Below are 15,895 nucleotides of genomic sequence, written 5' to 3' on the forward strand. Positions count from 1 at the left end.
CCTTGCTTGTTTTATCTCCATACACTTTCATTCAGTGCCATACAGATCAGATTCTCTTATATACCTAGTGCTTTTCCACGTACATTCTCTGCTTATTCTGAATCCCCACTAATAACACATAGCATTTTTCACTTTCGCACATATCTGACTCTATCTTTTAAAATCGGGACTATAAACGCTTCTCCCTCGTGAGGTCTATTTTGGGTTGTCTCTCTCCCTCCTTCCTCTGAGCTCTCCTATGCAGCATTTTAATATTTTTCACTTTGCATGTTATTTACAAACTTTTCTTAATGTTTTTAATGCTCTTAAAACTCTGTAAGATCCTTGAGACTGAGAATAAGGTCTTATCTATCTGTGTATTCCATACAAGTGACCAGCGGAGTCTTCTGTTCATAGTCAGTGGTCAACAAATATCTGTTGAATAAATTAATTAATACTGGTAAAAATTAAAGAACAAATCTAAACAAGAAGGGAAAAAATGAATGGCTCTTAGGATTCAGGTCCCATGAATTTACAAATGATAATGGCTTTTAAATTAATTCAAATATACAGATTTATAATAGGCAGTATTAGTTTGGACAAACACTCATTAGATTGAGTTGAAAATGAGATTTAATAAGTATTGTTCTAAGTTCTAAGCTTCTTAGAAGAACATACTGAAGCCATTCAAACAAGAATGGGAATTACACAGTTCAGTGCTAAGAGTGTATATCAGAATATACCACAGTAGGTGTTTATCTCAATCTGCTGAAAAAAGTATTAGGAACCTAGCCTGAGAAGAATACCATGCTACTGAAAGTGATAAGGCTTTATCACTATCTGGGCATGAATGTTCTACAAGTGCAAACACATTTGGTGTAACTGAAATCTCTGAACTAACTCAGGATACTCAGACATCAGCAAATGGCTCATTTCCCTTTTGTGTCTGTGCCACCCTGTCACAGTGCCTTAGGAAGAGGGAGTCCTTGTCTTTAAACAATTTCCTGTATGGTTTAGCCAAAAGGAATATTTCTACTGCAAAGCGGTCTCAGAGAAAATGAATGAAATCAGTACAGGTCTTTTTAACATAAAGAAGTGTTCTTTAAAAATCAACAATTAACTTAAAAAGAAAACAAAAACAGCTTATTTGCGTATTAACAAATATGAGTTTCACATGTTAATAGCTCCTAATAAAGAGCACAATCAGTGGTGAAATAAGCAGCAAATCAATAGGTGAACAACAAAAATGTAAACCACAAGACTACTGTATAAATTTGCTAATTTCTAACAGATATGAAAAATTCTCAAGTCATTACACTTAATGAGTGGGGTAAGGGCACAGAAAATATGAAACAATTGATAATCCAAAAAGAAAAACACTTATCTGACTTTAACAGGCATTAAGTAATTTTTAATATACTGACCTTGCAAATCTTGTTAGATTATATTTTAAAACACTGTTAAAGAGTGAAGGGTACAGGGAGAAGCCAGGGTTCTGATAGTCATCGATAGTGCAGTGATTGACAGAAAATCTTTCTCTAATATAAAAAATTTATTTCATGGGTATTAGCATTTACTGGATCATGCAACATCAAGGAAATAACCTGAAGTAATATATGAAATATTAGCATAAAAATCACAATCTTTAAATGGCCTACAAATCACTATATTATCTGATGCCCACCCATCTCACAGCCACATACTGCCTGACTCACTCCAGAATCCCGCCCTCTCATAATTCTTTAGCATACCCGAATCCTCCCTCAAGGCCTCTGCATATGCTGGTCTCTCTCACTCATCCAGTCTCCCATGCCCCTGTGCTCTTTCTTTCTGCTTCCTTTCTCGTTCTGCCACTCAATCTTCTTGGTTATATATCACAACTAGATAAAAAATTAATTCCATGATAGTCGTTTAATTCCAGTCTTCCCCACTGAACACTGTTTCATGATGAGAAGACAGAAAACACTCAACAAGTGTTTGGAGAACCAAATGAATAGTCAAACATATGAACACTCACATATATGTGTACTATTCCTGCATTCGATCTTAAATAAACTGCTCTACTACAAAACTTACTTCACAGAATCTTAGCATTTTAGAACTGAAAAGGACCTGAGAGATCATGTAATCAAACACCTTCATTTTTCAGATAAGAAAATAAGGACGAGGGGCCGGCCCGGTGGCACAGAGGTTAAGTTCGCACATTCTGCTTCGGCAGACCGGGTTCGCTGGTTTGGATCCCGGGTGCGGACATGGCACTGCTTGGCAAGCCATGCTGTGGTAGGCATCCCACATATAAAGTAGAGGAAGATGGGCATGGATGTGAGCTCACGGCCAGTCTTCCTCAGCAAAAAGAGGAGGATCGGCAGCAGTTAGCTGAGGGCTAATCTTCCTCAAAAAAAAAAAGAAAAGAAGGGCCAGAGAGGATAGATGAGCAGTCTAAGGTCACACACAGCTAATTACTTGTAGATCAAAGCAAGACGCAGATCTCCTGACTTCTAAGACAGGCACTGCTCTACGTCCTCTTTCAGAACTAAATCTTCACAGGGATGGGAAAAAATGTATTAATAACTGTCTATAATTTTCCCAGGTTTGTGATAAAATATTTTTTAAAACTTTCAAAATACTTTGGAAAAGTCTTTCCTCATACTTAATATGCACATATTAAAAGCTAAATCTTACTTTAAATGAAAGCTAAACTGAAAAAAAAGCCTCACACAGAGGAAGAGTCAATCAGAGCATACGTATTCCTGCAAACTGTATCACTAGTCTAGCAAAGCAAGAATTAAAATTTGGTTAAAATTCATTTTAATGTTTTAGGATTGTTTTTCATTTTCAAATATAGAGCTAACCTTAAGGAAACAAGCAAGTGACAAAGAAGAAAGGTGCAAGAATTAAATTAGAAAATTATTTTATGCAAAAAGTTTTACCTTTGATTGTAACCTTACCTTTAATCTTTAACCCTAATATTATAAAGTCTAAAATAAATAACCTAATTGGACCTCCCAAATGATTAGCATTCATGGATTTTAAACCCAGAAAGAATTTAAAGTTAATTGTGACCTCAGTTTTCTCACCATATTTTAAAAGCGAGAAACCTTGACGTACCATTATTAACATTCTCTATTATCTGACAAGTACTAATTAGAATTAGTATAGTTCTATTGTATTTTAATGAATACCTATCTAAAATATACTTCAATAGCAGAAAACACTTTTCATATGTCGATTAGGTAAAATACTAATATCTAATATATTGTATATGTTTTGCTAATTCATTATATTACAACCTTTTTATATTGTTTCTCAAGTAATTTAATAAACATAAGAATCTTAAAGGATAAAGATGAAAATGTATTTAAAATATAAGCAAACAGATCCCTAATATTCAATACCATGTATTTATTTTTAAAACCCTATGATGTCCAAGATATTTTGTAAAATAAAGCAATTTACAAACATGGATAGTATAAAGTCATCTGGTCAAAAGTGTACATATATAAGCTTATATATATATATATATACACACACACACATGCATATATACACACATACATAAGTATACATAAAGATACATATATATAAAAGCTGGAAGGATACAAAAACAAAAGCATAGCAGTGGTTTTATACAACAATGGGAATAGACAATGGGAGTGGGCTCACAGGGAGTGGGGCAGCTTTAGCTTTTCGGGTTACACCCTTCCACACTGAATGTTTTTAAGGCCATGACCACATAAGAGGAACAAAATCTTCTAAGCCAATATTTGCAAGACCTAATTCAAGTCCACAATACCTTCTGAGGCAGGAAAAGAATATAGCTGAGGAGATAGTTTCTTTGCTTATAAGTCCTATAATAAACCTTGGCCTTAGAATGGTTACCTTCATAAGAGTCCTAATGATCATCATCACAGGGGTCACTAAAGGCTCAAATGATAAACATCTATGGAAGCACTTTGCATCTGTAAAATTCCACACAAATGTAATATAATATTTTTAGGAAAAGATTAGGATAAGAACTGGTTAAACATTAGGAGCTAGCTACAATAAATGTTTGTAAAACAATGTTTTCTACTACCTATTTCTTAAGCAAAATCTGCCTAACAGCCTTTTACATATAGCCTGTACCATCTGCTATAGAACTATTTAAAATAAACAAAGGATAGGAAACAAAACAGAGTTCTTTAAATCACTAGAAATTAGAATTTACAATCTCTTGATATCCTTCCATTTCAAAACATCCAAACATGCTAGCCAGAAAATCTCTTTAAAAGTTATGAACCTCCCCAAAAACTTAACACACAGGTGCATATGCACACACACGTGGACAGTCAGACACACCCCAGGAGTAATGAGGAGGAAGAAAGTATAAGATAAAAAAGATCCATGCACTTAGGTAAAATAAATTTAAAAATCTCTGTGTAATAAATAAAATACACACACACTCTGCTTTCATACCAACTCTACCTAGAATACTTCCCTCAAAGATACTTTTGTGTTGTCTTTAAAAACGTTTCAAAAATTCTCCAAGAGAGCTTAAAATATTGAATTCACATTAGCACTTCACTTTCATGAATATGAATGTTTTTCCTAAAAATGACTCAAGGAGATTTCTATAAGTTACCAATTTCTAGTATCAAATTATTATTGTTTCTGTATAATGTGGGCACAGAGCTAATGACTCTAGGAGCTCAATATGAACTTAATTATAAACCATGATAGAATCATATGAAATTCTGTCCTTAAAAACCAGTTCTCAATGATCGTGGGTTCATGGATCTCTCTGAGAAGGATACAAGAGTTACAGATGGCCTCCTCAGGAAAAAAAAAAAAAAATACATACACTTTTGGTTGGTACAAGAACTCCTTTTGCCAATGTAAACACTGCTGGGGGTTCGCTGGAGACCCCTCTACCCTAGGATACTCATCTTCATCTACAAACTACAGGTCCTATCACAAAAAATGAAATAGGCTTCAGTTTTACAGCTAATTGACCCTTAAAACAGAAGACTAGAGCTTCTTCCTGATCATGCATTAGAACGGCCTTTTCTCCCCAACAGGAATTTGAAGTAGACCATTTAATGTCTTACTTAATAAAAAAAAATCAGCAGAGAAGGAAAGGAAAGGCACCTTTAATGATCTGAGCAAGCTGAAAGGAAGTACATTAAAATTTCCTGGCCCAAGTCCTTGAAATCTCTGAAAATGTTAAAAGTGTATGTCTTTACAGAAAGGAAAAAGTTCATGTGAAATAAGAACATGAAACTACATTTCATGTATATTTCATACATTCTATAATCCATGAAAACTAAATATTACTAATTCAACATATTAGGGCAAAACTTACCTCTGTATACCTAGCAGCCTGAAGAATGAGGAAGGAAGCTGTTAACAGCATTTGTTTGTATGGTTTTTTTGGAAGGATGGGGAGTCAGAGAAAATATCTGTTATAAGTATTCACATGCAAATTAAACTATTTTTTTCCTTTTCCCCTATCTCGACAAAGTATTGTAATGAATTATTTTCTAGTTCAAAAGAAAAACGATATGTAACTTATCTTTCTAAATAAGTGAATCTTCCCGTTAAAACTACTTAATATTCTCACTTTCATTCATATGCTTTCCCCATCTCGATCTCATCATTTCTGAAGAGTTATCTTCCTTGAAAAAATGGCATGATTTCGATTCTTCTTAAACACTGAATTCTTAATAATTCAAAACTGTCATCATGAATATTAATTATTTTAACTGAGCTGAAAGAAACTTATGCCTTCAAGGGCAAAAATAATAATAGGAATAATAATATTAATGACAACAGGCATTTAACTGGAGCCACGCAAAGAAGTGTCTCATCAAAAGAGTTACACAGAGCTGCGGACTCCCCTACCTGAAGGGCCTGAAGCAGACTGTCAGATCTAACACTTCTTTTTTGGTAAATTTGCTTCTGACACTTCACTGTGCCATATCAACTAGAATAAAACTGTATCTCAATTATATTTTAAAAATTGCATCTAAAATTATTCTAATTATCATTCCAAGAGAAATAGTCTGATGAACGGTTCTAGGAGTTTTAGAACATGAAATGGTATGGCAACTATGTTATTTCCTCAAATTCTAAAGATTTTAAGATATATCACTGATTTAATAACAGCTTTTCAGAGAGGGAAAAACATAACCACTACACTGATTCTTTTTGCTTGTTCAAATTATAAATTAGGAAAAAAATTAACTGATTTATCACCTTCTTCACAGAAGCTGTAGCACAAAAGACAAACCTTGAGTTTGACAATCTATTCCCAAAATTCTTGTGCAAGGAAAAAAAAAGTAGATGCTCTGACAGTTTCCTTGAAATGGATCTTTATTCTAGACTCCAAAGGCAGGTTTTGCAAAAAGAGCACCCCTTCTCAAGTCCACTGAATTATTTATGAATCATCACAATTTCTGAAACTACAGTAGGCCAGAACTATTAGAACACTCGAAGAATTGCACACCTGCACTTTCTGTTAGCTATCTGAGAGGCAAGGTCTCTCCCACCCTCTCGAGGCTGGGAGCACGCAGGGAAGGCGGCAGGCAAGGGAGCGCTTCTTCACATCAGGGCTCCCTGGGTCATATGGCTAGGTCTTGGAGAGCTCCGAACAACTATTCACCTTTCTCTACAGCATTATTCGAATATTTTTCAACCAGCACAGCCATTAACCTGTGCATAATAGCTGAGTATCAGTCCTGGAAATACACATTCCTCATTCCCAGCATTGTCATCATTATTTAGGAATTCACCTAACCAGACAAATGACACAACCCATTCATCATTACTAGATGCTATACTGACTCTAGGATCTCATCAGCTAACAAATGAAGAGAAAATATTTTAAAAAGATGGCAAGATAGTGTTCAAACTTGCCTTTTTAAGAGAAGAGCTACAAATACCCTGGCCTGAGAAAACCAGAAGGTCCAAATTTTACCACAAATTTCCACACCATCCACATATTTATGTGCTCATTTGAATACATCAGCAACAAAAGAGGATCCCGTCGTTAAAGCTGACTTTTGGGGGTAACCATTTCACTATAACTTGTATTTTTTGCTGTCAGTAATCTGCCACAAAATTTCCCTAAATAATTTAGGACATAGAATTAAACGCTTTTTTAAAAAAATCTTAAGGGATAAGAACATACTGATAGGTGATTACCTCCCCAACGTGACAGAGTTTAACTTCCTAGGTAATGCATTTCATAGTGTCAAATGAACATCAGACATACATGCTATACTAGATTAACAAAATTTATAGGGAACAGGTAAGAACCAAGGACAGCTGTTTTTATTCAAATATTTATTTAATGTAGAAAAAACTAGGAAAAATTATTGTTCAGGATAAATTCAACTTAAGAACTTCAGGAATTCTTACAGACTTAAATAAGCATTGTGTCAAAAACTGACAACTACTTTTCTCTAATCCACAAATATACAAACAGACGCACAACTAATCAATTCTATGCCAATTCCACCAATGCTTTAGTCTTGGTCTTTATACATCCAGGATAATTTTCCAATTACTGTAAAGTCTCCACACTGATTTCCCTATTTTAGTCTCCTCCTGATAGAAGAAAACAAATTGAGAAATACTTTATGAGATAATCACGGAAACTGGAACACTGACTTGATATTTGATTATATAAAGGAATTACTGTTAAATTATTTTAGGGATAATAATGAAATTGTGTCTTTACATGTGTACACATATAAAGAGGAAGACATATAAAGACATATATAGATTGCATGTGTATATATATGACTACATTGATATTTCATGATTTTAAAAAATTGATGCTAATATTTCAGTAATATAATGGCACTGTGGTATGTACTCATCATGTATATGAATATACACTCATATACGTAAAATTTTAGGAATTTTTTCTCTTTTACATACCGAAATTTTTATGGCTTAAACTATATAATTCTTGATATTTGCATCAAAATAATCTATACCAGTAAAACGATTAAATGATGAAACAGATGAAATAAGACAGGCTGTATGGCGATGTGAGATAATGGGTACATGGACATTCACTATATAACTCTCACCACTTGGATGTTTGAAATTTTCCATAACAAAAAGTTTAAAGACTAGTAAATAAAATGTCCCACTAAAAAATAAAGTTGCCTACCATTTGAAGTTTCTCCCAAATCCTCCAGGCAGATTCAGTTGATTGAGGCTGCTATTATAGCTCTACTATAGTTACCACTATTAAGTGATTTTTCCATTAGACTAGAGTTATGAGCTCCATAAGGTCAAGCACTGTAGCTTACTCCTTTTGGTTTCTCCAGAGCCTAGCAGAGGGTCTAGCAAAATGGCAACCCTTAATAAATCTTTACTGAACCCATTAAATGAATGTAAATGAAAAAAGAGAGTAAGTACAATCTCATCGGACTCTGTGGTTTTGCAGAAACCAGAGTTTTTTCCATATGCCATTTACTTGTTAGTAACAGCCACAAATCAAAAGGATTGAAACCATCTATCTAATATTCCAGCAACATTATTTTAGAAGTACCGCCTACCTCTAAACAACTATTTGGAGACTTCTTGCTCACTCAACAATCTATTTAATAGCTACATGCTTAATATTAGTTAATTGCTCAATCTGGTTTTGCAAATATATAGGGGTCTCCAATTAACATCAAAGAGGTCATAAGAGTCTTAAAGAAAATTAATTTTAAATTATTTTAATATACAAGCAGAAAAAAATATTTAAGATGATACACCAAACAGTGGTTAATCTCTAGAGATGTGCTGTCCAATACAGTATCAACTGGCCACATGTGGCTAATTAAATTTGTTAATTAAAACAATGAAAAATTTAAAATTCAGTCCCTCAGCTGTACCAGCCACATTTCAAGTGCTCATTAGCCAAATATGACTAGTGGCTACCACACTGACGACACAGATATAAACCATTTCCATCATTACACCGTAATAGTTTTACCGGACAGTGCTGCTCTAGAGGACTTCGATCACAAGGGACTTTCCTTTTTCTAATACACAGCTGTATTACTTAAACAGTGCATAGCAGGCATGTATTTCTTTTTTATTGAAGCAAAGTAAAAATAATGTAAAACTTGCCATTTTTAAGCATACAACTTAGTGGCATTAATTACAATCACAATGTTGTACAACCATCACCACTATTTCCAAAACTTTTTTATCATCTCAAATAGAACCTCTTTAACCATTAAGCTAGTAACTCCTCATTCCCTCTCCCCAGCCTCTGGTAACCTCGAATCTACTTTCTGTCTCTGTGAATTTACCTATTCTGCATATTCATAGAAAGTGGAATCATAACATAGTTGTACTTTTGTGTCTATCTTATTTTACTGAGCATAATGTTTTCAAGGTTCATCCATGATATATCAGAATTTCATTCCTTTTTACAGCTAAATAATATTCCATTGTATATATATATAGCACCTTGTTTATCCATTCATCTGCTGATGGACACTTGAGTTGTTTCCACCTTTTGGCTATTGTGAATAACACTGTGATGCACATTGGTGTACAAATATCTGTTCTGAGTCTCTGTTTACAATTTTTGGGGGTATATATCTAGTAGGGGTCATCCAATAATTCTATGTTTAGCTCTTTGAAGAACCACCAAACCGTTTTCCACAGTGGCTGTATCATTTTACATTGAGTGGACTTGGCACCTTTGCAAAAATCAACTGTTCATAGATATAAGGGTTACTTCTTGACCTTTAATTCTATTCCACTGGTATACATGTCTGCCCTTATGCCATTTCCACAGTGTTGATTAGTGTCTTTGTAGTAAGTTTTAAAATCACAAAGCCTGAGTCCTCCCACTTTGTTATTCTTTTTCTAGATTGTTTTGGTTTTCAGAGCCCCTTAAAACTCCATATGATTTGAGGATCAACTTTTCCATTTCTGCAGACAAGGCTGTTGGAATTTTGATAGGGGTTGCACTGAATCTATAGATCACTTTGGGGAGTATTGACAGCTGAACAATATTAAGTCTTCCTACCCAAGAGCATGCACCTCTTTCCTTTATTTAGGTCTTAATTTCTCTTAGCAATGTTTTTTAACTTTCAGTATACAAGTCTTTCACTTCATTGTTTAAATTTACTCCCAGGTATATTATTCCTTTAGACACTATTATATATCGAATTGTTCTCATAATTTCCTTTCCAGATTGTTCATTGTAGGTGTATACAAACACTATTGATTTTTGTGTGTTGATCTTGCACCCTGTAACACTGGTGAATTCATTCATTAGCTCTGGTATCTTTCTTCTGGATTCTTTAGGATTTTTAAACCTAGGATCATGTTATGTAAGAACCGAGAGAGTTTTACTCCTTCCTTTACAATTTAGATGTCTTTTATTTCTTCTTCTTACTTGATTGCTCTGGCTACACTTTCCAGTACAATGTTGAATGGCAGCTGATGAAATGACAAAAGCGAGCATCCTTGTCTTCTTCCAAATCTTAGGGGGAAAGCTTTCAGTCTTCCACCACTCAGTATGAGGTTAGCTGTGGGTTTTTCATAATTGCCCTTTATCACGTTGAAGAAGATCCCTTCTGTTCCTAGTTGTGATTGTTTTGATTATGAAAGGATGTAGGATTCTGTCACACGCCTTTTCTGCATCAACTAAGATGATCATTTGTTTTTTCCCTTTGCTCTATTAATGTGATATATTACAATCAGTGATTTTCTTATGTTGAACCAAACTGTACTCCTGGGATAAACTCCACTTGGTCATTGTGTCTACTCCTTTAATACGCTCTTGGGTTCAGTTTGGTAGTATCTTGTTGATTTAGCAGGCACGTTATTTTTAAAACAACTATCAGAAAATATTATAAACATACAGAGAGTTGTAAATCACACTATTTTTTAAATAGTAGGAATTATTTTTTAATTAAGTGAGGAGAAAATGTATATATTTGTAAGATATTCTATTGAATACTAAAAATTAAAATGAAGTGAGAGGAAATATTGTTCCTTTTTATGTCAATGATAAGTTTCACTGAGCTTTTAGGACTGTTCCAATTTTAAAGATGTCACTTTTTTAAGTATCATTTTTATGTACCTGCAAATATATAATGACTCTCTAAAATAAAGGTCTACAGGATGATTACAGCATCATCAATAATTCTAAATCTACTTCTAAAATAAAGAAATATGAAAATATTTTACCCCTTCATAGAAAACTTTTGCACAGTCCTTTGCTAATTTTCCGAAAAATGATACATTGATGGTGTTGACCTCTGAATCTGAATTTTCTTGTTCTATAGAGAAAAACGCACAAAGAGAGAAACACTTATTAGCTACAGCAGTTTTATACACACAGGAAAATTGATGACAACTACATTCTAAAAACTACAATTACTTCAAAATGTAATTATGAAGAATAATTCAAATGTTTATAATTCACTTCTAATTTAGTCTAATACCTTAAATACTGCAAAAACAACGTACAGAATGCTACTAAGCATTTTAAAAATTATAACAAGTTTCAACTGGAATACCTTTTATAAATTTCTGTAATTATCACATTAACATCATACAATGACCACTTTCTATTTCTTTTCCCATGTTTATAATCAGAAAAAACTGAATAAGGTACTAATTATTCAATTTTTACACTGTATAATGTATCATCACCCCCCATATATTTCATTTTTACTGAACTTCTAGTAATCTACAGTTGTCATTAAGTTTTGTTTTGGGGGGGTTTTTTGGTGAGGAAGATGGGCCCTGAGCTAACATTCGTGCCAATCTTCCTCTATTTTGTATGTGGGATGCTGTCACAGTGTGGCTTGATGAGTGGTGTGTAGGTTTGTGCCCAGGATCCAAACCTGTGAACGCTGGGCCACTGAAGTGGAACATGTGAACTCAACCACTACACAACTGGGCCAGCCCCCATTAAGTTTTAATCTAGACAAGTGTAATCTACTCCCCTGGCACTGAAGAAAAAAGTGCAGAGTGTGTGTAGTTAAAGACTGAACTATCAGTGATTTTGAAAATGAAAATTACTTGGGAAAAAAGGAAGGAATATTCTGCAAATAACCTCATTTGTATCTTCTAGGCTTGGGGAAAGAATCTCCTAATCTTCATTCTCCAGAGGTCATCTCCTGTAAGCACTGCAGCATGGCCAAAAGCTAAGATTCCATTATATCATCTGAGGAAAGTCTCACTCATATCAGCTTTCCAACATTCAACTACTCCAAGAAATGCCATCATATCAGATTTTCATGCATTTATGAAGTACATGAACAATCTTTCCAAAACTGGCAGTCTTCTTTGTGTGACTGAGAACTCCTGAATCTGCTACTGTTAGGTCTAGTGCACGGAGCAATGAAACAACTACCACATAGCTACCTATTGCTGCCTTTCACTTACCTCTTTAACTCCTTAAAACAGGTATAAACATAAATTGAAATGTGAATGTTCCTCAAATACAAAAACATAGTGGTTTCTAACCAAAATATAACACACTTCTTTAATATCTTAAATGATTCTCAGATGTCTGTTTCCGGCCATGATGGAGTAACAGAAATTAGATTTATTTTCCAGTCTTAAAACAACTAGAAAACTAAGGAAATATATATAAAACAATAGTTTTCAGATATTAGACAACATGAAATGCAGGAAAGTAATCTCCTTCAGAAGGAAAACAAAGCAATAACCCTAGCTTACTTCCTGGAGTGTTTCCAGGCAGCAGAAAATGGAGGCAAAAGTCAAACCAACCCCAGCAGCCTCACGGAATTCGTAAGAGTTTAGATTTGAGGATGCCAGCATGGCTAGAATTTGCAGGACAGAGTGCTGAAAGGAGGAGAGCACTACAGATACAGTGTTCTGGAGATCTGAGGATGGGTGCCTTCACGTCTTTACCTGAGCACTATCTCCAACTGCACAGTGCACAGGAGGAAAGTATCCCAGAAAGATGAAAAACCCCCTGAAAGGAATAGGCAGAACAATTCTGAGACTCACACAGGGCTGGGAATTGTTCTGACCAGTCAGAGTGGAACCCTCATATGTAAGGCATAGAGTAGAATCATCAGAAAGGTATTTCCTTAGTGATAAGGCCAAATTAGCCCCAAAACAAAGGCTGCTCTAGACCACCCAAAAAAAGCTAATCAAATTGATTCCAAGAAAATTAAATGTATCCCCAAACAAAGACAAATAATATTTAAAGAATGACAAATCCAACATTCAATAATATAAAATTCTGAATGTCCAGTATCCAGTAAAAAATTAGCAGCCATGCAAAAGGGAAAACCAGGCCAACACATAACAAGTGCAGAGGCAGGGGTGGGGGGTGTCAATCAATAGAACACACAATGATAGAATTTCTTCATTTTTTAAATCTTAGTTCTCTCTTCTTCCACCTGAATCATTTTTAGATTTCTATCTTCAAGTTCGTTATTTCTCTCTTCCATATGGTCTGCTGTATTCCCAATGCTTTCTACTTTATTCTTCATCTCATTAATTGTGTGCTTCACCTCCAGAATTTGTTTGCTTTTTGTTGTTGTTTGTTTGTTTTTGGTGAGGAAGATTCACTCTGAGCTAAATTCCGTTGCCAGTCTTCCTTTTTTTTTTTCCCTTGAGGAAAATTAGCCATGAAATACCATCTGTGCCAATCTTACCCTATTTTGTATGTGGGTTGCCACCACAACATGGCTTGACAAGAGGTGTAGCTACATGCCCAGGATCTGAACCTGGGCCGCCAAAGCAGAGTGTGCCCGACTTAACTACTATGCCAAAGGGCTGTCCCCATTTGTTTTTGTTTGTAGAGAATCAATCTCTTTGGATAAGTATTCCATCTGTTTATTAATTTTATTCCTGAGCTCACTAAACTGTCTTTCTGAGTTTTTTGGTAACTCATTGTGTTTCTTCATGACAGCTATTTTGAAATCTGTCAGTCAGACTGTAACCTTCCATGACTTGAAATTTGGTTTCTGGAGACTTGTCATTTTCTTTCTGTTCTGCCACGGTACTGTAGTTCTTCATGGTGCTTGATGAGCTGATTCTTAGCTGGTGCATTTGTGGTAGTAAACACTTTTCTTATTTGGGTAAGACTTTGGTTACTTTGATCCCAAGCTGCTTCTGGTTGTATTTGAGAGGCAACACTTTCCGGCCTCCACTGCCTCTGCCAGAGGCATTGTCAGTGCCCTCCTTGTGCTGCCTGTGCTTCTGGGGTTGCTGGTGCTTTGCTATTTACAATGTCATGGCACTCTCAGGTGTTGTCACCGAGATCATCAGCCTGCGAGCACTCCTGCTGCTTCTGGGGTCGTTTGGGTTTCATGTTCCCCAACTGGCTTTCCCTGGGCTCAGGTGCTGCTGCACCATGCAACTCGTGTACTGCTGTTCCCAGGTTATCTGGGAGTGCTGGCAACACTGCTGCCAGGGGTGCTCAGTTCATGGGTGTTTCTGTCACTGCCAGGCTCCAATGGTCTTGTATACAGGCTTTGCTGCTAGTAGAGCCAGTGCTGGGGATGCCACCACTGAGGGCTGGGTCCCAGGTTCTGCTGTGGCTCCTGAAGCCTCTGGTCACAGATGCCACATGCTACTGCTAACGAAGGAACAGGGGCTAAGCTGCAAGTGCTGCTGCTGCTCCTGCAGCCTCTGGTCACAGTGCACACCAGTGTATTTTTTAAAACCTCAAGTCAGGGCACCACCACCCCTGTCAGTGTTATCCATGTTTTGGATGCAGCCCTTACTGCTGGAAAGACCAGGGAGAGAGTCATCACTGCCTCGAGAGAGAGAGGGGGGGCTGGTTCACCAGCATTGCTGTTTCCTGGAGCCTCAGGTCGTGGGTGTCACCTATCAATGCTGAGCAGGGGGCAGAGGCTAAGCCACAAGTGCCATGTCTGCTCCTGCAGCCTCTGGCCACAGGCACATAACAGTGTGCTGGTAGTGAGCTCCCTGAGACCAGAAGCATTCACATTTTGGATCGCTGACACTGAGGGTGGGGGTGGGGCCTACTCTCCTAGTTCCACTGCCTCTAGTCCACTGATCTTCAGATGTATCGATGCACAGATCTCTCAGGAGATCTGGTGCTGTACAGGGAGTCATTTGTTGGTCAATGCATGTCCCACTGGTTGTGACTTGGGAGAAACAAAGGGAAAAACTCATTACATCATGATGCTGATGTCACTCTCCGGAAATGATAAGAGATAATAAGATTACCAGAGAGGATTTTAGAATAGTTATTAAAAAATATATTAGAAGTTAATATGCTGATTGGAGTTAACAACAGATTAACAAAGAAGAAAACGTTACAGAAAACTGAAAAATAGAGAAAATCAATGAAAACATCAACAAAGTAAATCTCTAGCCAGAATGATCAGGAAAAAAACAGCAAAAGAGAGTAGTCATAAAGTATCTATCAATGAAATAGGACATCACTACAGACCCTACCAATATTAAAAGCATCTCAAAAATATATTACAAATAACTTTATGCCAATATATTTGACAACTAGGATGAAATGGTTAAACTCCTTCAGAAACACAAACTACCAAAGCTTACTCAAGAAAAAACAGATAACCTGAATAGCCCTATATCAATTAAAGACACTGAACTTAAGAATTAAAAGCTTTCCCCTAAAGACAATTCCAGGCATAGTTGGCTTCACTGGTGAATTTTACAAACATTTAAGAAAGAGATAATAACAATTCTAGATAAATTCTTCCAGAAAACAGAAGAGAAGTAACCACTTAACAACTCCTCTCCTGAGGACAGCATTACCCTGATACCAAAACCAGTCAAAATCATTACAAGAAAAGAAAGACTCAGACCAATATCCTTCAAAAATTTACATGCAAAAATCCTTAACAAAATATAAGTAACTCAAACCTAACAATATATAAAAAGGATAATACATCAGGCCTATCACCTAATCTTGCTTTAT

General features: G+C 35.8%; 1 protein-coding gene across 10 annotated transcripts in view; it reads right to left on the bottom strand.

Annotated features, from left to right (window-relative positions):
* The window catches only part of POT1 (protection of telomeres 1), a 92,597-nt gene that overhangs the window by 69,136 nt on the left and 7,566 nt on the right, over positions 1-15,895 (bottom strand). For 5 of the 10 annotated variants that reach the window (XM_070512784.1, XM_070512778.1, XM_070512782.1 and 2 more), the window contains one exon: positions 11,176-11,267. The exons of the other annotated variants lie outside the window; for them this stretch is intronic. Coding sequence is in view for 2 of the 5 variants with exons in the window: in XM_070512778.1 (XP_070368879.1) it covers positions 11,176-11,267 (92 nt within the window). In the remaining 3 variants the exon portion in view is untranslated. The remainder of the gene's footprint in view (positions 1-11,175; positions 11,268-15,895) is intronic. 10 annotated transcript variants of the gene reach the window in all.

This window comes from Equus asinus, chromosome 1 (genome assembly GCF_041296235.1).
Source record: "Equus asinus isolate D_3611 breed Donkey chromosome 1, EquAss-T2T_v2, whole genome shotgun sequence".
NCBI classification, from domain to species: Eukaryota; Metazoa; Chordata; class Mammalia; order Perissodactyla; family Equidae; genus Equus; species Equus asinus.